Raw genomic sequence first — 25,077 nt, 5'->3', positions numbered from 1 at the left:
ACATTGTTTTAACTGGCTGTGCATTTTTATTGAGAATATGTTGCTTCTTCTGCATGTTTGCTGCAGTGGACATGGACCACTGGAATGGTCATGGCCCAGAAATCACAGTAGCATGGAACACAGGATATCCCTGACTAAGTGCGATAGTGAGAATTGGTCTTGCACAACTCTCATTCTGACAAAGACCATTGCAAATGATACTGGAACATACCGGTGTTTCCATAAGTTGTCTCCGATCCATGTAGCTGCAAGTATCTATGTCTTTGTTCAGGGTAAGAAAACTTTTACAATTGTTTAACATCTGGTCCTCAGGAAGAAATTGTTTGTGTATAGTCAGAACAGTGGCCAATAAATTCAATGCAGCAGTGACAGTTAATACTCCACTTGTGGCTAATTCCTCTGTCTGTTGAATACGATGTCAATATTCCAAGTAACAATATAAAAAAGATAAAAAGAATGAGGAAAAACGTTAAAAAAAATGTAAACATTATTTCAATAGTTCAAAAGTTACTTTATTATCATGTGTATCAAGCCACAATTGTTTTGCCTACAGTTCAATAAAATATAACTATACATCAGCACAATGCTGCATAAGTAAAAGAGTGGAATGAGTGTAGTGTTAAATATATTAAATACATGTTATTTATTTGAATCCTATCATATTCAAATAAACACACTCAGACTCTTAATATTAATTAGATAATTTTCCAAGTGAGAGCAGCATTTCAGTTTAAGCCTGTATTTCCTGCAGCATTTGTATTCATTCTCTTTACTCTTTGATGTAACAGCACTGCCTCTTTTGTGGTCGTAGATTCAGATTCTTATCAGAGGCCATGCAAATGATCACCTTTTGCTTTGACAGCAGCAGTGTGCCCATATTAAAATCTGCCACATGCTGGGATTACCTCCATACGGTTCCTGTTTACTGACTTCCAAAGCAATGTGGTTAAATGCAGATAGCCTGCAGCACTTCCTTCTGTCTTACTGATCAGAAGGGATTATAATACGACAACAAGCCAATTTCCTGATTTGCATTCATGACTCCAACCATCTAATTTCTTTTGCGCAATTAAAATGTGGGTTATTGCAAATCAACCTGAAAGCTTATCTTTCATAATGAATGATTATGAGTCTCCCAGAATGTATAATTTAAAAGTTTACACGTCCATGAGAAGTTAATCAGAAATGTATCAAGAAAATGGCCAAGCGCTTGGTCTCGCCCTGAAGCGCCACACATTCCTTCTCCCCAGAGATGCTGCCTGTCCTGCTGAGTTACTCCAGCTTTTTGCATCTGCTTCATTGACAGTTAGCTACCCAGAAGATCATATTCATTCCTGATGCAACTGTTACCGCAGTTACTTTTTTGCAAGTTCATTTATTTTAAAATGAAACAGGGAATAAAATATCAATGAAAACTTTAGTGCAATCTCTTTTCATTCAATATAGAGAGTACGAAAGAATACTTTACCAATGCTTTACAGCTTAAATTGATGTGCTTTTAGCTTATACTTTTATATGACCACTTACCCTAATGCAGCTGATGAGATGCCAAAAATACTGAGGAGACAATGTCACATGTTTGAGGGATTTCTGAGTGCTCCCCACCCAAGAATAATCCATGATTAATGGACTTTTCAAGCATATGTTGCAATGATGTGATCCAACTCACCAGCTACTGTTGATATGTCAAGATATGTTTTATTAGAATTTGAAGCTGTAGCAACTCACAAATTGATATCTTGTTGCACTTTAGATGAACAAATGCCATTTGTGCATCATTCTGAGAGTCTAGAAGCTCTGATCATAACCGATGCTAAGAAGCTTGTCATTCCATGCAAGGTCTCTATTCCGGATCTTAATGTGACCTTACATCTGGTAAATATAATTGATCTTCCCAGTTGCTGCAATATATACATTGTTTAATTAGCATTTAGTTCACATCCTAGTAGGCATACTACTAAAGTTGTAAATGTACATAAACATTGAAATTTTAAATAGAATTTTTATATTTGAATATGTGCACAGTAACTTGCTGTGTGCCTGTAAACATTTTGTAGTTTTGTACACAGCTTTAAAATTGGGGGTATCTTAATACTATGTTAGAAACAAGGAACTGCAGATGCTGGTTAATAAACAAAAGGGCACAAAGTGCTGGAGTAACTCAGCAGGTAGAACATAGATAGGTAATGTTTCTGGTTAAGACCCTTCTTTAGACTCAAAACTAATCTGAAGAAGTATCTCTACCTGATACGTCACCTTTCCATGTTCTCCAGAGATGCTGCATGACCTGCTGAGTTACTCCAGCACTCCGTTCTTTTTTTAATACCATTTAATACCATTCTATCACTTAAGTATAACGTGGAATGGTGCAGGGACTCCACATTATGGGAAGTTGCATTCCCAGAAAATGGGCCATCTAACGATTTTCTGTAAATTTGAAGTAGTGAAAAAAAAAATGAGAATTGAAAGAAATTCAATTTTTGCATTGATTTACTTGCTTATTTTCCCACAGATTCCATGAAAGTGAATATTATTTACTTGCAGCTATTTTTTTGAGTAGCAATTTATGAATTCTGTAAGGGCGAGTTTCCATGACCCATATGTTTAAGATTGTAAGGGGGGGGGGGAAGGGGACGGGGGACGGGTGGATGGTGTTGGGGGGAACCTGTACAACATTATAAACATAATTTACCAGTGTGTTTGTTCACTAGTTGTTGCATATAACCTCACCAAAAGTTACAACTTTCACTTAAAAAATAATAATTTTCTTCGTTATGTGAACAGAAATATCCAGATAATTACATTGTTCCTGATGGAATAACAACCTTGTGGGACAATAAGAAAGGTTTCATTATTATGAGAGAGAGGACCACAGCTGCAGGACTGGCCAACTGTGAGACAACAGTGAACGGAAAAAGCTATCAGTCTAATACTTACGTGTTGGTGATTGTAGGTAAGGACATTTTGTGTATTTATATTGAAATGACTGAATCTTAAACATATGGAAATAATATTTGATTTAAAAAAAGTTTACACAGAATTCTGTGACTATCCATTAAATGGTGCTTTATGCTGTATCTGTATGAAGTTACTATCATGAGGCTTGTGCCATCTTTTGGTCAGATGTCATGTACTTTATGGTATTGTGTTGTCCTACATTTAGCTTGGTGGTGGGGTGTTTGGCTTTTAATCAGTAACAGCAGCACCTTAAGAGGAATGACTAAAAATGTTAAGAATGAAGAAACACTTACTGAGCACACAGAGAAATTATGCTGCAATTGTAATGCCTGTCACATGGTTTATATGTATCTCAGTCTAATCTCTTGCGGCTAAAGGAAGTCAAATTGATAGGACCCAATGTCTTGCACACAAGGGTTTTAAAAGAAGTGGCTGCAGATATAGTGAACGCACTGGAAGAGATTTTTCAAAACTTGTTAAATTTCACGGGTACCAAAAGGTTACAAAATAGCCAGTTTGACTCCCTTGTTCAAAAATGCAGTAAGTCACAAGTCATGGATTTATAGGACACCTTTTAAGTCCATAATTAAAGAGGAAATAAGTAATCATTTGATTCTCCTTCTTGCTGAGGAAACTTCACCCTTAGAAATAGCCTTAAAATTAGAGATAATCTTCTACACTAGGAAAAAGACTGTAAACATAATCTATGCCCCTCCTGTACAACTCAATAAGGTTACCATTCAGTCTCCAAAGAACACATTTCTCAGCCTATCCTATCTCTCCTAATAACTCAAGCTGTAAGCCCAGGTAACATTCTGTGAATTTTCTCCTACACCATTTCCAACTTAATGAATTCCTTTCTGTAGCTAGACAGCCAGAACACATCCTTTTGTCCTGCAACCCCCATGATTTGACACAAAAATCATTGCTTATTTATCCACTGTGGAGGATATGATTACAATGGAAAATGCCCTTCATTGAGTGGTGTTAGGCATTCCAATGCTTGGACTTTTGTGGAAAATAACTGGATGCCTATCAGCCTGTTACATGAACTGTCTGTCACGTGGTTCATATGTATCTCAACTTATAAGAACCACAGTATAAAGTGTGTCCTGAGATACTAGCTAATCAGAATTGCCCAGTTTATACTATTTGTCACAGCGAGGCTACACTTCTGATTGATAAAGGCGAGTGCAATTGCAGATAGTAGAATGTGACTTCATGCTTTTTGCCTGCTGAAATGAGGTTTGAGTTGGTAATGTTTACATTATTGCGTTTCTGTTTCTCTTGACAGGAAACCCAGCTCTTCCCCAATAAATAATTTAATTGCCTTTATATAATCAATTAATTGTAGAATTTAGTCCACACCAACTGCATTCAACTTGAGACGGATATTTTATTTCGTAGAATCTGTACTTAAATGCGTCTGCGGTGTTTTTCTGAAGTATTTCATTTGGTTTCACCATGTCCAGATTGCCTATATTGGAATGTTTGTGACAATTCCTTGCTAGGAAGAGCATGAACTCAGCTCTCTCTTTGTTTCACTTCATTTGCTCTTTGTCCTGCCTCTATCGATGATGACATGTTAGACAAGGGACATTTACCAACTGAGTAATTACAATGATTGCCTCCTTCAGAACCTTCAGTATGTGATGATCTGCGACATTGGTTTTTTTTTTACACACTAATCACAAACTACAGAGATGATCTTCAAAAGTATACCAGAACAACTTTACCGAAACCACAGAGACTTAATTGTAATTTAAATCAGTGGGAATACATAAAGCCCCTTTATTCAAAAAATGATGCATCCTAATGTTTTTGACTGATACAGATGGACCCCAAGTTTACATTTAAAGATGTTAGATTAATAATTAAATGAAAGGGGATAAAGGAATTTTGCAAATGGCAGCTATGACAATATTTAGAACACCAAGAACAAAAGTTAGAAAGGATATGAAGTCTGAACATACGTTAAGAAAAATATAGTTCAGATAATAAGGCACACAATGTTGTTCCTTTTAATGCTACAAAAATGTAGCAATCTTTCCAGATTGGAACTCAGTGATGACTATTTTAATCTCTCTCATCAGACACCTTCCCAACCCATTACCCACTGGTTGACAAGGTCCATGATAGAGGACCTGAACTCCAATGCCACCCTGGCCACATAATTGCATCAAATTGTCCCGGCCTCAGTTCTGCTTGCTAATTTCTAATTTCTCCGAGCAAATAAATAATAAAAGGCCTGGACAGGGTGGATGTGGAGAGGATATTTCCAGTAGTGGGAGAGTGTAGGACCAGAGGGCACAGCCTCAGAATAAAAGGAAGTTCCTTCAGAACTTTTCTGCGTAACTTTTTCACACAAAGGGTGGTGGGTGTATGGAACAAGCTGCCAGAGGAGGTAATTGAGCCTGGGACTATTCCATTGTTTAAGAAACAGTTAGACAGGTATATGGGATAGGACAGGTTTGGAGAGAAATGGACCAAGTGCAGGCAAGTGGGGCTAGTGTAGCAGGGACATTGTTGGCCGGTGTGCGCGAGTTGGGCCGAAGGGCCTGTTTCCACACTGTATCACTCTATGACTCTATAACGGAGATGGGGAGGAATTTCTTTAGTCACAGGATGGTGAATTTGTAGAATTCATTGCCACAGACTACTGTGGAGATGAAGTCATTGGGTATTTTTAAAACGGAGATGGATAGGTTCTTGACTGGTAAGGGCATCAAAGGTTAATGGGAGAAGGCAGTAGAATGGGGTTGAGAGGGAAAAATATATTGCAATGATGGAATATTGGAGCAGACTCGATGGGCCAAATGACCTATTTTGCTCCAGTAAACTGGTCATATGAACCCCATCCACAATCTTTGCCCACTTACTCTGGGTAGCATATCTTCATCATGGCCTTTAACTGCAATTGGCAGGAGCACATCGAGGACTGAAACAGTCACTGCACTGCAAAGTATGGCCATCAAAGGCATCTGTTAATGCACATTAAACATTATGGTCCACACAGATCTAGGTCAATGTTCAACACTATGACAGTAAGAAATTGTGATGATACCTGATAATATTAGGAGATTTCCTCCGCATGACTTGAAAATTACAAATAAAATACAGCAGGTTGAAAATTCTAAAAAAGTTCTGAAGGAAGGTTATTTTCCTAAAATATTGACACTGTTTCTCTGTACATACATTTTGTCTGACCTGCTGTTGCAAATTATTTTATTTTATTTATAATGGCAAATGTGTTCTTAGTACATTAAGCAACAAGGCAAAACAGCACTACAATTCCTTTCTACCTATTCTCTTTTCTAGTTCTACATTTGACTTCCCTCCTTCCCTCCTTCCCTCCTTCCCTCCTTCCCTCCTTCCCTCCTTCCCTCCTTCCCTCCTTCCCTCCTTCCCTCCTTCCCTCCTTCCCTCCTTCCCTCCTTCCCTCCTTCCCTATCAGATTCCATCATCTAGTCTTCTCCAATCAATCAGTTTTATTCGTCACATTGCACATTAAGTGCAAGTGAAATGCATTTACTTGTCACCTCCAGTTTTAGTTGCAATCTCCACACTTTTCACCCCCACCTGACTCATTTGCTAATCAATCCTTTCTCACCTGGTTCCACTAATCACTTGAAGAAGGGTCCCAACCCAAAATGTCATCTGTCCATTCCCTCCTCAGATGCTGTCTAACCTGTTGTGTTCATCCAGCATGTGTTTTGCTCAAGATTCCAGCACCTGCAGTTTCTTTTGAGTTCGTACACCACTCCCCTACAGCTCTCACCAACTTCTACAGATGCACCATAGAAAACATTTTATCAGGATGCATCACAGGTTGGTTTGGGAACAGCTCCACCCAAGATCGCAAGACATTGCAGCAAATTGTGGATGCAGCCCAGACCATCACACAAACCAAACTCCCTTCTATTGACTCAATTCATATCTCACACTGCCTCAGCAAGGCCAGCAGCATAATCAAGGACAAGTTGCATCCTGGCCATTCCCTCTTCTCCCCTCTCGCATCAGGCAAAAGGTATAGGAGTGTGAAAACACACACCACCAGATTCAGGGACAGTTTCTTCCCAGCTGTTATCGGGCAACTGAATCAGCCTACCACAATCGGAGAACAGCGCTGAACTACCATCGACCTCTTTGATGTCCCTTGGACTATCCTTGATCGGACTTTGCTGGCTTGCATTAAATGTTATTCCCATATCATGTATCTCTAGACTGTAAATGGATCCATTGTGACTGTACATTGTCTTTCTGCTGACTGGTTAGCAAGCAAAAAAGCTTTTCTCTGTACCGTTTCACGTGACAAAAACTAAACTGAAACTGAATATCATCCAAGCTACAACATCATAAGTCTCTATTTATAATCCCTTCTGTAGGATACTTGATTCATAACCTCACACTGAACACACCAACCCCAGTGGAATTGTCAGTGATGGAGCGCTTGATACTCAACTGCACTGCCAGAACAGAACTGAATGTACAGCTGCATTTTCAATGGGAATATCCAGATAAGAAGGTATAACATATACAAATATTACTGCTTTTATTGATTTGAAAAGGTAAAAAGGTATCTTTCTGAATAAACCCAATGAAGCAGGATAGGATGTTCACTTTGTTACTTCAAGTCTGGGTTTACCGTAGGAAAGGGGAGAAGTAGATTGTTTTGTAACTATTATTTTATGGCAGTCTTAAACACACATATTTTACATGTTTACCTGGGAGTACTTATTTTCTGTATATCGAACAGGTAAAGTGCTAATTGCAAACTGAATACAACTGTTGAAAGAAGTAAGGTTGTTAATAATTTCTTTTAGCAGTACAATCACAAAAAGGTTATAAAACACCAAAAGATCTTCAGGTCACATTACTAGGACAAATGGTACAAAGGAAACACTGTAAATCTACATTGCAGGGACAAATTTAAAAATGAAATGCAGGTGATGGTAGTCTTGGCTAAAGGGAGTAACAGGCCAGAAATAGTCCTGAGATTTTAGTGTCTTGAACTTATTGAAAGAATAATATTGTGAAATAAAACCTGCCATCATGATAGGCACAGTCATTGTGGGCGGAAGGGCTTGTTCCTGGCAGTATTCTTCTATATTCATTATATTCATGGAAATATGCTGGTAATGTTTGGAGCAGGAGAAATACCTTATGAATTGCCATTACAAACAATCATAGTTAAAATGACAAAATATCAGACCTTATAAATTATTATTGTTCTCAGTATGTAAAGAGTTTACCCTTTTGTAGAAATTGTGAAATGTAGTCAGATTGAATGTTAAGAACATCTACGATCAATTCCTTTGGAATTGCAGCCATTATTGTTAAAGTAAAGCAACTTAAATTTCTACAAAGTTCCACAAACACCAAGAAAGATAAAAAGTAAAACAATGAAAGGCCTATCTTGAGATAAATGGCTGGAATATTTTTGTTTATAAGAAAATAGTAAGGAAATATTCGTAAAGGGACCAGTTATTTTTTTGACAAGGAATCTTTTATATTCAATTTAATACATAGACAGACTCTCAATTTAATTTCCCACAAACAAAGCAATATATCAGATAATGCAGCACTTTCTCAGCAGCATAACAAAGACATATTAGTTATGCAGTTTAAGTTCAGAGTGGCACTGAAATTTTCACTTTCAGGTGCAGGCACGGAAATTACTATCAAAACATGGGGGGGACACAATTTTTTGACAGCCACGCGCGCACATGCTCACACACGCGAGGCTTCAGCCGTGGGCCGTGTGGACGGTAACATCGGAAGCTGACCTGGTTGGTGACTGGCTCCGAACTCCAGCAACAGCAGCTTCGTCTGCCCCGAATCGTGCGGCTTGAATCGGCCCGTTCGCAGGGCCTTTCATCGTCCGACGAGAGCATCAACATCGGTAGCCTCGATCGCCTCGAGGCAGCAATTTGACCGCAGGGTGGTGGAAGATCCCGTGGCCAATTTTAAGCTGCGCCGGGCCGGGCGATGAAAAGCCCTACAAACGGACTGATTCAAGCTCCACTCTATGATCTTTGCTCCACCAGGACGTCTCCCTCCTCCAATCACGGGCTCTGTCCTCAGTCCCAATCTCCTACTTCCGCCTCTGACAGACACCTCCCTCCTCCAATCATTGCTCTGAATCATCATGGTTCCCCCTCCCACAACCTGCTGACCGACGTCTCTCTCATCCAATCGGCGCCCTCGATCATGTCCCACCCCCACTGTCTTGCGGAAAGCGGAGATTTTAATAGTTTTTTTCCCACCGGATTTTAAAATCCGGATAGAAAACATGGGGGGGGGGGGGGATTATGCACCGCCTCTAAAAACATGGGGGGGGGGGGGGGGGGGGGGGTTTGCCCCCCCCCGTCCCCTCCCCCTCCCCGGGATTTCCGTCCATGTTCAGGTGTAAGAATACTACCTAGTGAGCCAACCTGGTGCATCACAGATACTAATGTTAATCAATGGGATGATCTAGGTCCACATAAACTGATATAGGTTTATATTGTCATATTGTATTATGAAAACTGATGAAAACATGAAAACGAGATACTGTGAATTTTGTGTTGCGTGCAATCCATCCAAATTGTACCAAATATGAGAAGATCAAACCATACATGTTTACATACCGTGTTGCAAAAAGAGAAAAACAGATAGCATAATATAGTTACAACTATAGAGAAAGAATAGATATCAGAAGTAACTGGGTAGATTGAGAGATGAGGAATACATTGTTAGGTTACGATAATCCATTCAAGAGGCTGACAACAGAAGCAGTTCTTAATCTGGCAGTGCATGATTCAAAGCTTTTGCATCTTCTGCTGGGAGGGAGATGGGAGAAGAGGGAATGAACGGTGTGTGAATGATACATGATTACGTTGGCTGCTTTCCCAAGGCAGCGTGATGAGTGGATGGAGTCGATGGGGAAAGTGGGGAGAATGAGATGGGGGGGGGGGTACCGCATGGCTCGGTGCTGGGACAGCAGCTATTTACAATATACACCAATGATTTAGATAAAGACAGATTACTATCTAAATGGTGTCAAGTTGGGAAAAGGGGAAGTACAACGGGATCTGGGGGTCCTTGTTCATCAGTCAATGAAAGTAAGCATGCAGGTACAGCAGGCAGTGAAGAAAGCGAATAGCATGTTGGCCTTTATAACAAGAGGAGTTGAGTGTAGGAGTGAAGAGGTCCTCTGCAGTTGTATAGGGCCCTAGTGAGACCACACCTGGAGTATTGTGTGCAGTTTTAGCTCCCTAATTTGAGGAAGGACATTCTTGCTATTGAGGGAGTGTAGCGTAGGTTTACAAGGTTAATTCCTGGGATGGCGGAACTGTCATACGCTGAGAGAATGGAGCGGCTGGGCGTGTATACTCTGGAGATTAGAAGGATGAGAGGGGATCTTATTGAAACATATAAGCTTATTAAGGGTTTAGACATGCTAGAGGCAGGAAACATGTTCCCGATGTTACTTGGGGGAGTCCAGAACCAGGGGCCACAGTTGTAGAATAATGGGTAAGCCATTTAGAACGGAGACGAGCAAATATTTTTTCTCACGGGGAGTTGTGAGTCTGTGGAATTCTCTGACTCAGAGGGCAGTGGAGGCGGGTTCTCTGGATGCTTTCAAGAGAGAGCTAGATAGGGCTCTTAAAGACAGCAGTCAGGGGATATGGGGAGAAGGCAGGAACGGGGTACTGATTGGGGATGATCAGCCATGATCACATTGAATGGCGGTGCTGGCTCGAAGGGCCATATAACCATATAACCATATAACAATTACAGCACGGAAACATGCCATCTCGGCCCTACAAGTCCGCGCCGAACAATTTTTTTCCCTTAGTCCCACCTGCCTGCACTCATACCATAACCCTCCATTCCCTTCTCATCCATATGCCTATCCAATTTATTCTTAAATGATACCAACGAACCTGCCGCCACCACTTCCCCTGGAAGCTCATTCCACACCGCTACCACTCTCTGAGTAAAGAAGTTCCGAATGGCCTACTCCTGCACCTATTGTCTATTGGGGGGAAATGAGATGGAGGAGGCTGCTTTGTGTGATGAGCTGGACTGTGACCATGTCGTGATCGTGGGCAGAGCAGCTGTCAACCCAAGCTGCGATCCATTCAATGATTTCTATGGTAGATCTGCAGAAGTTGGTAAGAATCATTGGAGACATGTTGAATTTCCTTAGTCCTCTGAGTAAGTAGAGCACTGGTGTGTTATCGAGGCCGTAGCAGAATCCATTCAGTAAATTTGAACTATGTAGTATTGGATCTCCAAATAAACACTATTTGACTAAACACTTACCTTGACTTTTATCATCTGGACGCCCGCAGCGGCGACTGCGGAGGGTTGGGGTCCTGACCACGGGGGGAAATGGAGGAGGACTGGCCAAATTTTGTGCCTTCCACCACAGTGATGAATGCTGTGGTGGATGTTTGTGTTCAAATTTTATTGTGTTTTTGTGTGTTCTTTCTCATTGTACCGCTGCTGGCAAATTCATTTCACTTGCACTTTATGGGCAATGTGACGAATAAAACTGATTGTATTGATTGTATTGTATTTCTGTTAATTACAGCACAATCCTCACTTATTCTTCAAAACCCAGAGGCGACGTTTAACAAATAGCCTGGAATACTCAAGCTTTCTGATTATAGATAATGTGACAAAGAGAGATGAAGGCAGATATTTATGCAAAGCTTTCAATGGCAGGCTGACAAAGGAGGCCAGCGCTGATGTTATTGTCTATGGTAAGATATATTCTGTATGATATGCTGTGAAATACATTGACTAGATATAAATAGTTTTAAGGTATTTTAAGGGCATAACATTATTACCAAATATAACTACCACTGGCAAATGTTAGACTGAATCAAGAGTTTTTGCAAACACCATAACCTTGATGGGCGAATGACACAAAAGAGCTTTGCACAGCTATTATGTTAGTTCATAAATGTGCTTTTGGGGCATCAAGTAAACCATTTGTACTTGTTTGGAGAATAACATCCCTGCTGCAAAAAGAAAGTGCCTTTTCTTGATGACTGAACAAATTGACATCATTTTTACAGTGCCAGAGGCCAAACCTCCACACATTTTTGTTGAATGTTAACAATTTGTTTTCCTAACTTGTTCACGCAAATATAATGAGCTACGCGTTCTTACACAAACAGCATCAGTTCTTCTGGCACTCAGAAGTTTGCATGCCAAAGGTTTTCAAAAAGACCATTAGCTTTAGGATCTGACTTTGCTTTTATTTTGTGCTTTCAGAAAAACCCTTCATCTTCATAGATCTCAAAGCCAGGTCAATAATTGAGACAGTACTGAATGAAAGGGATGTCAACATTTCAGTGATGTTCACAGGCTATCCCCAGCCAGAAGTGAAATGGTAATTGCTAAACAAATGATATAAATAATAAGTGACAGTTAATTTACAGAGATCTTCTTCTTTCGTGAGGCGTGCACAGCCTAAAGTTGTTGGACAACTTGTTCTATTTGATCTTCCGTTTGTGCACGTCGAGTTGATTGCATTAGTCGAAACAGGGTGGACCACGTGAAGGTTGCAATCTTCCACCCCATTTACAGAGACGAATACCAGAACATTAAATATGTAGTTACCTTACCAAATGCAATTGTCAGTTTTATTATTCATTTTGACGTGTTTCCATGAAATGTTAAATGACCTTGGATGATTGGAATGAGTTGAACTTCAGTACATTGAGTTAAATATCTTGTTTCTAATACTTTAAATATTTTTGTTATAATGCACAAAATTGAATAGAACAATCAAAAACATATTTTGCCAGAATTTCAGAGGTTTAAGATGAAATATTACATTTATATTTTCTGAATCAAATGTAAACATGTGGAGTTTTTATTTGTTAGGTAGTTTGAATGAATCAATTAGCGGATGACAAGGTGGTGTAGCTGGTAGAGCTGCTGCCTCACAGCGCTAGACTTCTGGCTTTGTTTCTGACTTTGGGTGATGTTTGTATGGAGTTTGCATATTCTCTCTATGACAGCATGGGCTTCCTCCAGATGCTCCAGTATCCTCCCACATCCCAAAGACACTGGCTAATTCATCTCTGTAAATTACCACCATTGTGTAGGGAGTGGATGCTTAAATAGGATAACATAGATACCAATGTGAATGGGTAATCATAGAAACATAGAAACATAGAAAATAGGTGCAGGAGTAGGCCATTCGGCCCTTCGATCCTGCACCGCCATTCAATATGATCATGGCTGATCATCCACCTCAGTATCCTGTACCTGCCTTCTCTCCATACACCCTGATCCCTTTAGCCACAAGGGCCACATCTAACTCCCTCTTAAATATAGCCAGTGAACTGGCCTCAACTAGCTTCGGTGGCAGAGAATTCCACAGATTCACCACTCTCTGTGGGGAAAAATGTTTTTCTCATCTCGGTCCTAAAGGATTTCCTCCTTATCCTTAAAATCGATGGTTGGTGTGGGCATGATAGGTCAAATGTCCTGTTTCCGGGCTATAACTTTCAATCGATCAATCAAATGACTTGGTCAGCTGAAACGTAAATTGTGTTTTAAATGCAATACTTTAAAATTGATCATTGTTGCAAAAGAAACTACAAAGTCATCAGACTTTTCTAATACCATTTCATGCAATCAATAGATCCTTGTTCTGTACCAAATATTCTCCAATGTTTATTACTAATACGTTGCTCTACTCATAATTTTAGGCGTTTTCTTAGGGTCGCACCATAAAAGGATAATCAAAGGGATCAACATTATTTTATATCCACAGTATGTAAGCACAATTTAAGAAAATCCCGTAATTACTTCAGAATAATTCCAAATGACTTATTTTTATAGGACCAAGAATGGAAGACCAATTAGTAGGGATGACTACCGAATAAAGCAGGTTAGATATGCACTGCTGATCAGTGATGTTACAGAAAATGATGTTGGGAATTACACAATTATACTGAGAAATCCAATGTCAAAAGAGGTGCGGCATCACACAGTTCAACTCAAAGTAAACGGTAAGAAATTCTGTAGTTCTGGGCAGTTTTGTAATTGAAGAATCTCAAGTGAATGTTAAAAGTCATCATTGCAAGACATACCCTCTGACTCCCACAGCAACCTAGACTACACCTCCTCCCAATCTGCTGCCTTTCTCTCGTCTCTCCATTTCTGCCTCATCTGTTTACGAGATGCAGCTTTCCAATTCAGAACATCAGAGAAGTTCCCCTTCTTCAGGAAATGGGGCTTCTCGCCCAGAGTGATTGATGGAGCTCTCACCTGCATCTCCATTTCCTGTACTTCTTCAGACTGATTGTCGTAGTGGGGGGAGAAACCTGGGTAAATCTTTCCTTCACGCCGCCTTTCTTTTATAGCTTTCTCCCCTCCTCTACAATCAATCTGAAGAAGGCTCCCAGCACAAAACATCACCTATCAATTTCCTCCAGAAATGCTGCCTGATCCACTGAGTTAATCCAGCACTTTGTGATTTTCCCCTATAAAGTATCTGAATTGAAATACCAGTGGGATCAGCAATTGGGCAGTGGGCAATGCGGGTGATCCACTGCCACCTATTGTTAAGTCCGCTCTAACCAAAAATTATTTTGATGGCATTTCTCACTGCATTACAAAAGGCTCTAACTATTTTGTCCATGATTTAAAATAAACCACAATTGGTTTTTTTCAAATGCATTTACCTTTGATGCTAGAAAGGACTTGCACTTGGAACCTCTGGGTTATTCATGCCTTTCTGCATCTCAATAGTTTACCCTGTTTAGCAAACCGAACACTTCATTAGTTCATGAAATAGGAGCAGAATTAGGCCATTCGGCCATTCAAGTCTACTTTGCCGTTCAATCATGGCTGATCTATCCTTCCCTCTCAACCCCATTCTCCTCATAACCCCTGACACCTGGATAGTTGTTCACAGGCATCTGATTTCTGAAAGTGTGATTCATTATTTAACAGTTCCCCCAGAGATTCATGAGAAAGAAGTGGCGACAAATACTGACTTTCACAACTATGGAAGCAGGCAAACATTGACTTGCACTGCGTATGGCATCCCTACTCCCAGCAGCATCATCTGGGACTGGCAGCCCATGGAGAACTGCAGCTTCTCCTACAAGTAAGATATTTGATTCCTTATTTTGGTACTTCATTGTGGTTCTGACGGAGGTGGTTTATTTTTCACTTGTTCTGAAATTGTGCATGAATTGAACTTGGGATTGAACTGTACTTTTGGAGGACAGAGTATTTTACTATAGTGAGAGATTGCATACAATTTGTTGGGTTTTGGAGTATCCCAAGTTTAGTTTAGTTTATTGTCACGTGTACTGAGGTACAGTGAAAAGCTTTTTGTTGCACGCTAACCAGTCAACGGAAAGATTATATATGATTACAATCCTTGCACACGAATCACTGAAAGTTGGCATGCAAGCATTTAGGAAAGCAAATAGTTTGTTGGCCTTTACTACAAGAGAATTTGAGTTCAGGTTAGTGATGTCTGGCACCAATCATTTAGGGTCAATGTGAGACTACATTTGGAATAGTGGATACAGATCTTACCTGCTAATCTTAACGATAGATGTCTGATCATGGGAAAGCAGAGAGTGTTACCAAGATTGATTCCAAGGATAGACACAATCTGACTCTCAGACTCTCAGTCTGAAGAAGGGTTCCTACACAATGATTCCAGGGATGGCAGGTTTGTTGTGGAAAGAGAATAAGCAGACTGAGCATATATTCTTCTGCATTTAGGATAAGAGGTGATTTGAAATATATAAAGCCCTCATGGGGCTTTATGAGGCAGATGCGAAATTAATGTGTAGGAAGGAATAGGAAGGAACCAGCAGATGCTGGTTTACGCTGAAGATAGAAACAAAAAGCTGACGTTTCCCCAAGCACTGGATTCCAGAACCAGGGGTCAGTCGCAAAGTATGGGTCGGCCATTCAGAGCAGATATCAGAAGAAATTCCCCACGAATCTTTGGTTTCTCCACCAAGAAACATGGAAACATAGAAAATGGGTGCAGGAGCAGGCCCTTCTGCACTTCTAGCCAGCACTGCCATTCAATATGATCATGGCTGATCATCCAAAATCAGTACCCCGTTCCTGCTTTTGCCCTATATCCCTTGATTCCATTAGCCCTAAGAGCCATATCCGACTCTCTCTTGAATACATTCAGTGAATTGGCCTCTATGGCAGAGAATTCCACAGATTCACAACTCTCTGGGTGAAAATGTTTTTCCTCATCGTGCTCAGTCAATCAGAACATTTTTGACAGCGATCAATACATTTTTTGATATTAAGGGTCAGGATATGAGATTAGTCCAGGAAAGTGGCACTGAAATAAAAGGTCGGTGAGGATCAAGCAGAAAGGGACCAAGAGCTGGATGGTCTACTCCTGATCCTAATTCTTACATTCTGCACCCGTTGTCTTTCTTTACCATGAAACAGAATGACAAATCTTGATGTTACGTCTTGTCATTTTTGTGGATGGGATATATATTTTATTTAACAGCAAGCAACATAGTTCAATAAGTTGACTATCAATGTAATAAAACCTCTAGTGGGTTCAGAGAACTATCAATATCCCATTAGGCATATGGCAAGCATTTAGATGCATACCAACCAATAAAACAGTAACTGTGTTAAGATGCAAAGGAATAATGCAGGCAAAAAGCTGACTGTTTGTCTGTGCAAGATGTATTTATTCCAGAGGAAGTGAATTGATTGATGTTGAGAATGAGTGACAGCCTCCCACAGTAGCCCAAGAGGCTTTTCTTATCTTGGCCTCGCAGAAGGTCCGGTGGACTTCCTGCATGACAATCCTGGGCAATCTGCTTTCCTGTTGTTTGTTTGGCCACTCATATCCACTAGGTCCTTCCTCCACCACCCCTATTGTTTTCCCTTTCCAATCACGGAAGCAAGAATCTTATTGAGGACTGCAGTGGTTTCTCTGTCTCCTCATCTTCCTTAGAACTTGAATTATCTCTGGCAGCAAAACTAATTTATCAAAGCCTTGCTTCCAAACATAGTTACAACCTTCAGTGTATCCTAATTGAAATCACTTCAGGAGTTTGAATAATATTTTGAATTTTGAATATTTTTCTGCATTTGTTAAGGCTACACACAAAATGCACAATATAACACTCATTCCTTCCAGAGATGTTGTCTGACCCACTGCGATACTCCAGCTTTTGGTGTCTGTCTGGTTTAAACCAATATATATATATATATATATTGACTGTTTGTCCATCATATATCATATATCATATATACTTTTTATATATATATATATATATATATATATATATATATATATATATATATATATATATATATATATATACTTTATATAAATGAAAAAAAATATTTATTTTTTTCATTTTTCATTTAAGAACAAAAAACTAAGTTCACCTTTATTGCAATTGATTCAGTTATGCATGCTGGCTCAAATGACATCAGCACATCAATGCCCACTAGTTTCATTAAAAAATCGGATGTTAGTTTCCACTAAATGTTCTACCTTTCATCTGTGTACTGTGGACAGCATGATTGTAATCATGTATAGTCTTTTCTTTAACTGGATAGCATGCAAACAAATGTTTTTCACTGTACCTTAGTACACATGACAATAATAATAAACTAAACTAAACCAAGATGTTGCCTTTCAAAAGTACCTCATTAAAGTCAACCTTCCATTCTGATTACCTCAATGGGAGGGAGATGTTCTAAGTACAAGTTGTCTTCAGAGATGCTGCCTGACCCGCTGTGCTACTCCTACATTATGGTGCCTTTCCCTTGAGGTCAGACACAAGTATTATTGGTTTGTTGTTGATTGCAAATGTGGCAATGTAACTCAGCTTCAGAAAGAGACAGGATGAATTTCTTTTTTTTGGTCTGATGATGAGTGTCAACAAGCTGTGTAGTTGAGGAAGCCAAGAAGTTGCTTCAGCTCAGTCTAATCATTTTCAATTGTAATTTCTGCATGTCTATTAGGAGAATAATTCTATCTATTTGATTCTCCAGACTGGTCGTAAAATTAGCTTTCCTAACCTTTAGGAGATATGCTGGCATCACAAAGTGTTTCAGTAAACTGAACATTTTCCCATTGAGTAACTGGGTGAATACAATTATGATTTACTGGAAACTCATGTCATATTTAACTTGGAGGAGTGATTTGAAGATGATTATCTCAATTTCTTTCTAACAGTTATAGAGAAGAATCGCAAGCTCCCTATAAGTCGGATGGAGATGAAAACTGGAGGAACATCACAGACAATGAAGGCCGCAATAAGATAGAAATCTCAGAGCCTCAAAATAAAGTCATTAAAGGAAAACACAAGGTGAATTAACTGTAGAAAATGTTTGGTTAAACAAACACAAAAAATGTTGAAGTCTATCATTGCAACAAATCTATAATTATATAAGAGAGATGGGGACTCGAGGAACTGCAAGTGCTAGAATTTTACGTAGAACACAAAGTGCTAGAATTCAACAACTGGTCAGACAATCTGTGGAGGTCATGGATAGGTGACGTGGCGGGTTGAGACCCTTCTTTAGACTAATAATTATATAAATTAATTTGAATGATGATTGTGAAGGTGGCGCGACCGACGTCGCAGCGGCCTCTGCAGTCTTTTTTAAATCTTTGTCCCATTGAATGTATAGTTTGTTGTGGTTTTATATTGTTTTTAGCTGTGGGTGGGGGGGGGGGGGGGGGTTGGTGGAAACTTTAAAATCTCTTTCCTGTACGGGTGACCCGGCCTTTTCCCTGTCGGGCCTCTGTTGTCGTTGGGGCCTAGCACCGTGGAGCGGCCTCCAGCCGGAACGACCTGGGGGCTCCAGTTGCGGAGCCTGCGGACTACTCACCATCATGGCACTGGCCGGCTTCGGAGCGTGGAGAGCTGTGGTGGAGAGCTGCTGACCCGACTCCGGTGCTCGGAGGCTCCAGCCGCAGGTCCGGTGGACGGTGACGTCGGGAAGTCCCGGGTCCCTGGTGGGAGACCACTTTTCGGAACTCCTGCAACGGCAACTTCTCCCGCCTGAGTTGCGTGGTTGAGGGTGACCCGGAGCGGGGCCTTGCATCACCTGGCGTGGCTTTAACGGCCGCGGGACTTGCCATCGCCCGCCGGGGGCTCCAACATAGAGACCCAGAGCGGGGCCTTGCATCACCTGCTGCGGGACTTGCCATCGCCCGCCGGGGGCTCCAACATTGAGACCCGGAGCGGGGCCTTGCATCACCTGCTGCGGGACTTGCCATCGCCCGCCGGGGGCTCCAACATTGAGACCCGGAGCGGGGCCTTGCATCACCTGCTGCGGGACTTGCCATCGCCCGCTGGGGGCTCCAACATTGAGACCCGGAGCGGGGCCTTGCATCTCCTGGCGCGGCCTTAACGGCCTTGCATCTCCCAGAGCGGGGCCTTGCATCACCCGGTGTGGCTTTAACGGCCGTGGGGCTTGCCATCGCCCGCCGGGGGCTACAACATTGAGACCCGGAGTGGGGCCTTGCATCGCCCGGCGCGGCCATAATGGCCACGGGACTTACCATCGCCCGCCGGGGGCTTTAACATCGGGGGAAGAATGGAACACAGGGGAGAGACAAGACTTTGCCTTACATCACGATGAGAACATCTGTGATGGATATTTGTGTAAATTGTGTTGTTTGTGTATCTTGGTTCTTTTCTTGTTATATGACTGCAGAAACCAAATTTAGTTTGAACTTCTTTTGAGGTTCAAATTACAATAAATTTGTATTGTATTGTATTGTATTTTACCACACTGATCTTAATGGCGTAGTTGTGTTTTGATAACATTAATTGGGAATGTGATTGCACATATCTTTAATGTTATACTTAAATTTCATTGATTACAAATGTTGCTTTACTATCTGGACTCCTTTTGTCAGAGGTGATACTGATTTTTGAGTTGATCTCAGTGTACCTGTAACAAGTAAAATGGACAAGGGAGAACCAGTGGATGTAGTGTATCTGGACTTTCAGAAAGTCTTGATAAGGTCCCACACAGAAGATTAGTGGGCAAAATTAGAGCACATGGTATTGGGGGTAGGGTATTAACATGGATGGAAAATTGGTTGGCAGACAGGAAACAAAGAGTAGAAATTAACTGGTCCCTTTCAGAATGGCAGGCAGTGACTAGTGGAGTGCCACAAGGCTCGGTGCTGAGACCGCAGCTATTCATAATGTATATTAATGATTTAGATGAAGGAATTAAAAGTAACATTAGCAAATTTGCAGGTGACTCAAAGCTGGGTGGCAGTGTCAACTGTGAAGAGGATGCTATGAGGATGCATGGTGACTTGGATAGATTGGGTGAGTGGGCTGATGCATGGCAGATGCAGTATATTGTGGATAAATGTGAGGTCATCCACTTTGGTGGCAAGAATAAGAAGGCAGATTATTATCTGAATGGTGTCAGATTCGGGAAAGCAGAAGTGTAAAGAGACCTGGGTGTCCTTGTACATCAGTCATTGAAAGTAAGCATGCAGGTACAGCAGGCAGTGAAGAAAGCTAATGGCATGTTGTCCTTCATAACGAGAGGATTTGAGTACAGGAGCAAAAGAGGTCCTTCTGCAGTTGTACAGGGCTCTGGTGAGACCACACCTGGAGTATTGTGTGCAGTTTTAGTCTCCAAATTTGGGGAAGGACATTCTTGCTATTGAGGGAGTGCAGCGTAGGTTCATAAAGGTTAATTCCCGGGATGGCGAGACTGTTATATGATGAAAGAATGGAACAACTGGGCTTGTAAACACTGGGAGGATGGGAGGGGATCTTATATAAACATGTAAAATTATTAAGGGATTGGACAAGCTAGATGCAGGAAACATGTTCCCGATGTTAGGGGAGTCCAGAACCAGGCGTCACAGTTTAAGAATAAAGAATAGGCCATTTAGAACATAGGAGGAAAAACCTTTCCACCCAGAGAGTTGTGAATTTGTGGAATTCCCTGCCTCAGAAGGCAGGGAAGCCGATTCACTGGATGCATTAAAAAAAAAAGTTAGATAAAGCTCTAGGGCTAACGGAATCAAGGGATATGGGGGGATGGCAGGAACGGGGTACTGATTGTGGATGATCAGCCATGATCACATAGCAGACTTTAGGAGAGCTCCCCCTCCCCTCCCCCCACTCACCATCAACAACACCACAGTCACACCGGTGGAGTCTTTTAAGTTCCTCGGAACCATCATCTCCAAGGCCCGGAAATGGGGGGCCACCATCGACTCCACAGTCAAAAAGGCCCACAGAGGATGTACTTCCTGCGGCAGCTGAGGAAACACAATCTGCCACAGGCAATGATGGTCCAATTCTATACTGCCATCGTAGAGTCTGTCCTCACCTTCTCCATCATGGTCTGCTTTGGCTAAGCCACCAAGCACAACATCCAGAGGCTGCAGTGATCAGCTGAGAAGGTTGTTAGCTGCAACCTTCCCCCCATTGAAATTACTGTACACTGCAAGGGCCAGGAAGCGAGCGGGTAAGATCATCTCTGTCCCCTCTCACCCTGCCCCAAACTCTTTGAAGCACTTCCCTCTGGAAGGTGACTCCGGACTGTCAAAGCCACCACAGCCAGACATAATAACAGCTTTTTTCCTCGAGTAGTAGCTCTACTCAATAACCAAAAGTCTGTAGCCTCCTTTTGCTCTGGTATTTTACTTCATTCACATGTTTAAACAGTGATGTTTATTTATTTATGTTTAATGTTTTATGTGCCATTCTTACTTGTTACTATATGTCGTGTTGTTACTTGCGAGCGGAGCACCAAGGCAAATTCCTTGTATGTATGTGTACATACCTACTCAATGAACGTATTCATTAATTCATTCATTTATTCATTCGAATGAGGGTGCTGGCTCGAAGGGCTGAATGGCCTACTTTGCACCTATTTACTATGTTTCTATGTTACCTGTTACATAAATATTACCACTTTTCTGATCTTGTAGATGGTCAGCACTCTAGTGATTCAAGCAGCCAAAGTCTGTGCCAAGTACAGATGCCGAGCTATTAACAAAGTGGGAGAGGATCAGAGGATTATCTTCTTTTCTGTAACCAGTAAGTATGTCATATCTGCTGCAGGTTCTCTTTGAGAGCCCCATCTGTAGGGTCTGCTGAGAGTTGAATTTTGTGATTTGATATCTGTATAAGCAGTGAACTTGCCCAATGAATTGTACACTGCAAGGGCCAGGAAGCGAGCGGGTAAGATCATCTCTGACCTCTCTCACCCAGGCCACAAACTCTTTGAATCACTTCCCTCTGGAAGGCGAATCCGGATTGTTAAAGCTGCCACAGCCAGACATAAACACAGTTTTTATCCACGAGTAGTTGCTCTACTCAACAGCCAAAAATATGTAGCCTCCCTTTGATCTGGTATTTTGTTGGTTCACTTACTTGATCAATGGTGTTTTATCATTAATGTTTTATTATTATTAATGTTTAGTGTTTTCCGAGTTATTCGTAACTGTCACTGTAGGTCATGTTGTTACTTGTGGGCGGAGCACCAAGGCAAATTCCTTGTATGTGAATACTTGGCCAATAAACTTACTTACTTACCTACTTAACCAAAATACTGTCCAACCTCTTGAAGAAGCTGGGTTTTTTTCTGAATCAATATTATGATAAGCAAATACTTCAGCCAAGATAATTTTATGAAGAGCTGTTTATAGTTTGCAAACAACGTGACATTTTCTCTGCAGTCAAAAAAACGAAGGGTGCAGCATTAGCCCTGTTGTCATGTGAACCTCTGCCACAGGAGATCAGACCTGGGTGAAAGGTCATAGACAATAGGTGCAGGAGTAGGCCAATCGGCCCCTTAAGCCAGCACTGCCATTCAACGTGATCATGGCCGATAATTCACTATCAGTACCCCGTTCTTGCCTTCTCCCCACATCCCTTGACTCCGCTATCTTTAAGAGCTCTGTCTAGCTCTCTCTTGAAAGCATCCAGAGAACCAGCCTCCACCGCCTTCTGAGGCAGAGAATTTCACACATAGAGAGTCTCACAACTCTCTGTGTGAAAAAGTTTTTCCTCATCTCCGTCCTAAATGGATTCTTAAAATGTGGCCCTTGGTTCTGGTCTCCCCCAACATCGGGAACATTTTTCCTGCCTCTAGCGTGTCCAAACCCTTAATAATCTTATATTTTGCAATAATGTTATATATGCAATATGAAACCCTCTCATCCTTCTAAATTCCAGAGTATACAAGCCCAGCCGCTCCATTCTATCAACATATGACAGTCCCGCCATCCCGGGAATTGACCTGGTGTACCAATGCTGTACTCCCTCAATAGCAAGAATGTCCTTCCTCAAATTGGGAGACCAAAACTGCACACAATTGCACACTCCAGGTGTGGTCTCACCAGAGCCCTGTACAACTGCAGAAGGACCTCTTTGCTCCTCTACTCAACTCTTGTTATGAAGGCCAACATGCCATTTGCTTTCTTCACTGCCTGCTGTACTTGCATGCTTACTTTAATTGACTGATGAACAAGGATCCCCAGATCCCGTTGTACTTCCCCCTTTCCTAACTTGGGAAAAGCTGGGAAACCCAGGGACCTGAATCTCCCAAGTTATAAATGTTAAGTGAAATCTTCAGCAGATTGGGGTATGATTGAGACGGCATCAACCCCATCTTTAAAAAAAAATGTGATGGAAAGAATTAAATGAATATTGATTAAAATATATTTTTATTTAAAAATTTGTGAATTCTCTATATTGGATCTGATAGAGACAACTGAAAAAGATTCTCAATTCCTTGTGCTTATTCTAAGTTGAATTATTATATTTTTCTTATTAATAGGTAATGAGGAACATTGAATAGTGATTGAGGCAATTACTGTTGCTGTCTCGATTACAGTGAGGAAAACATTGAATAGGTTGTTAGTGAGCAGTGAGCCACTCATTTAGCTGAGTAAAGATTCACATTCTACGTTATTACCGTGGTGCTTTTGACTTGCTTGATTGTACAATTTAGGCAGGGTACCAGTGGACCATGCCAATTGTTCCTAGCAGAAATAAGGCACTTAAACATCTAAAATCCAGAAGCCAGGTATACACTGCCAAAGACAGAATCGTCAGACTCACTGACCTACACGGAAAGAGGCAGCAGGATAGATTGCAAGTAAAATGCTGGGGATTGCCTCTTGGATCGTACAATAGATTAGGGCGAGCAGTGAATGCAAAACTCCATTGATTTTAAAAGGGATTGGAGGGTTGTGGATTTGGAAACAAAGAAGATAAATAATTTATTTAAACGTATTTCATGGCAGTTTGACACTGATTTATTTATTAGCATTGTTTAGATACATTTTTAACAATAAACAGTTTGACAATAGACAATAGGTGCAGGAATAGGCTATTCAGCCCTTCGAGCCAGCACCACCATTCAATGTGATCATGGCTGATCATCCCCAATCAGTACCCCGTTCCTGCCTTCTCCACATATCCCCTGACTCTACTATTTTTGCTTCAATGTTAATAAATAAAAAATATCACCAAGTGTCATTTAAACACTGAAATAAATAATTCACAGCACTTAATGGGAGAGTAGTTGGATTTGTTGCTTTCCCAGCTTTCAGGGTATGTTGCCTGGAATTGCAAATATCTAAGGGCTGTGAATGTGACCCTCTGATTCTGGACCAGTTTAACATCAAGGATCAACATCTATAGATTCTAGATGGAGGAATTTGGCTAGCAAGGTTTGGTCCAATAATTCCTTTAAGACAATAGATACAAATATAAGTAACTTAGTAATAGAGTCACACAAATAGTTTTATGACTCACTGAATTTCCAGCATTTCATGAGTGTAATTCCTTTCTCATGAAATGAATCAGACTAATAAATGAAATATTTTCCTTGTCACAGTCAATTTGAGTTAGTTCTTCTGTCAAAAGTGTGAGCAGTTTGGAAAGTATTTATATCCTGCTTGGAAATAATTACGTGACCTCATTAGGTTTGGGAACCAGTCTTGGTGAGGCCAATTCTGTTTTATTAATAATTTGTCTAATGAAGTTTCATCAATTTTTTAGGAAAATTATATGTGAGTATGGGACAGATAATGCAAGACGCTCTGACAGCTTTCCGAATGGGGTTCTGCAGATTTAC

General features: G+C 40.9%; 1 protein-coding gene across 3 annotated transcripts in view; it reads left to right on the top strand.

Moving 5' to 3' along the window:
* The window catches only part of kdr (kinase insert domain receptor), an 85,808-nt gene that overhangs the window by 11,549 nt on the left and 49,182 nt on the right, over positions 1 to 25,077 (top strand). For all 3 annotated transcript variants that reach the window (XM_033028901.1, XM_033028888.1, XM_033028894.1), the window contains exons 3-12: positions 67 to 272; positions 1,754 to 1,875; positions 2,785 to 2,953; positions 7,344 to 7,483; positions 11,540 to 11,711; positions 12,229 to 12,346; positions 13,810 to 13,979; positions 14,926 to 15,082; positions 18,173 to 18,305; positions 21,920 to 22,028. In XM_033028901.1, coding sequence (XP_032884792.1) covers positions 67 to 272; positions 1,754 to 1,875; positions 2,785 to 2,953; positions 7,344 to 7,483; positions 11,540 to 11,711; positions 12,229 to 12,346; positions 13,810 to 13,979; positions 14,926 to 15,082; positions 18,173 to 18,305; positions 21,920 to 22,028 — 1,496 coding nt within the window. The remainder of the gene's footprint in view (positions 1 to 66; positions 273 to 1,753; positions 1,876 to 2,784; positions 2,954 to 7,343; positions 7,484 to 11,539; positions 11,712 to 12,228; positions 12,347 to 13,809; positions 13,980 to 14,925; positions 15,083 to 18,172; positions 18,306 to 21,919; positions 22,029 to 25,077) is intronic.

This window comes from Amblyraja radiata, chromosome 1, assembly GCF_010909765.2.
Source record: "Amblyraja radiata isolate CabotCenter1 chromosome 1, sAmbRad1.1.pri, whole genome shotgun sequence".
In the NCBI taxonomy this organism is placed as follows: Eukaryota; Metazoa; Chordata; class Chondrichthyes; order Rajiformes; family Rajidae; genus Amblyraja; species Amblyraja radiata.
Note: the sequence above shows the minus strand (reverse complement) of the source record. Positions and strands in the feature narration are given on the sequence as shown.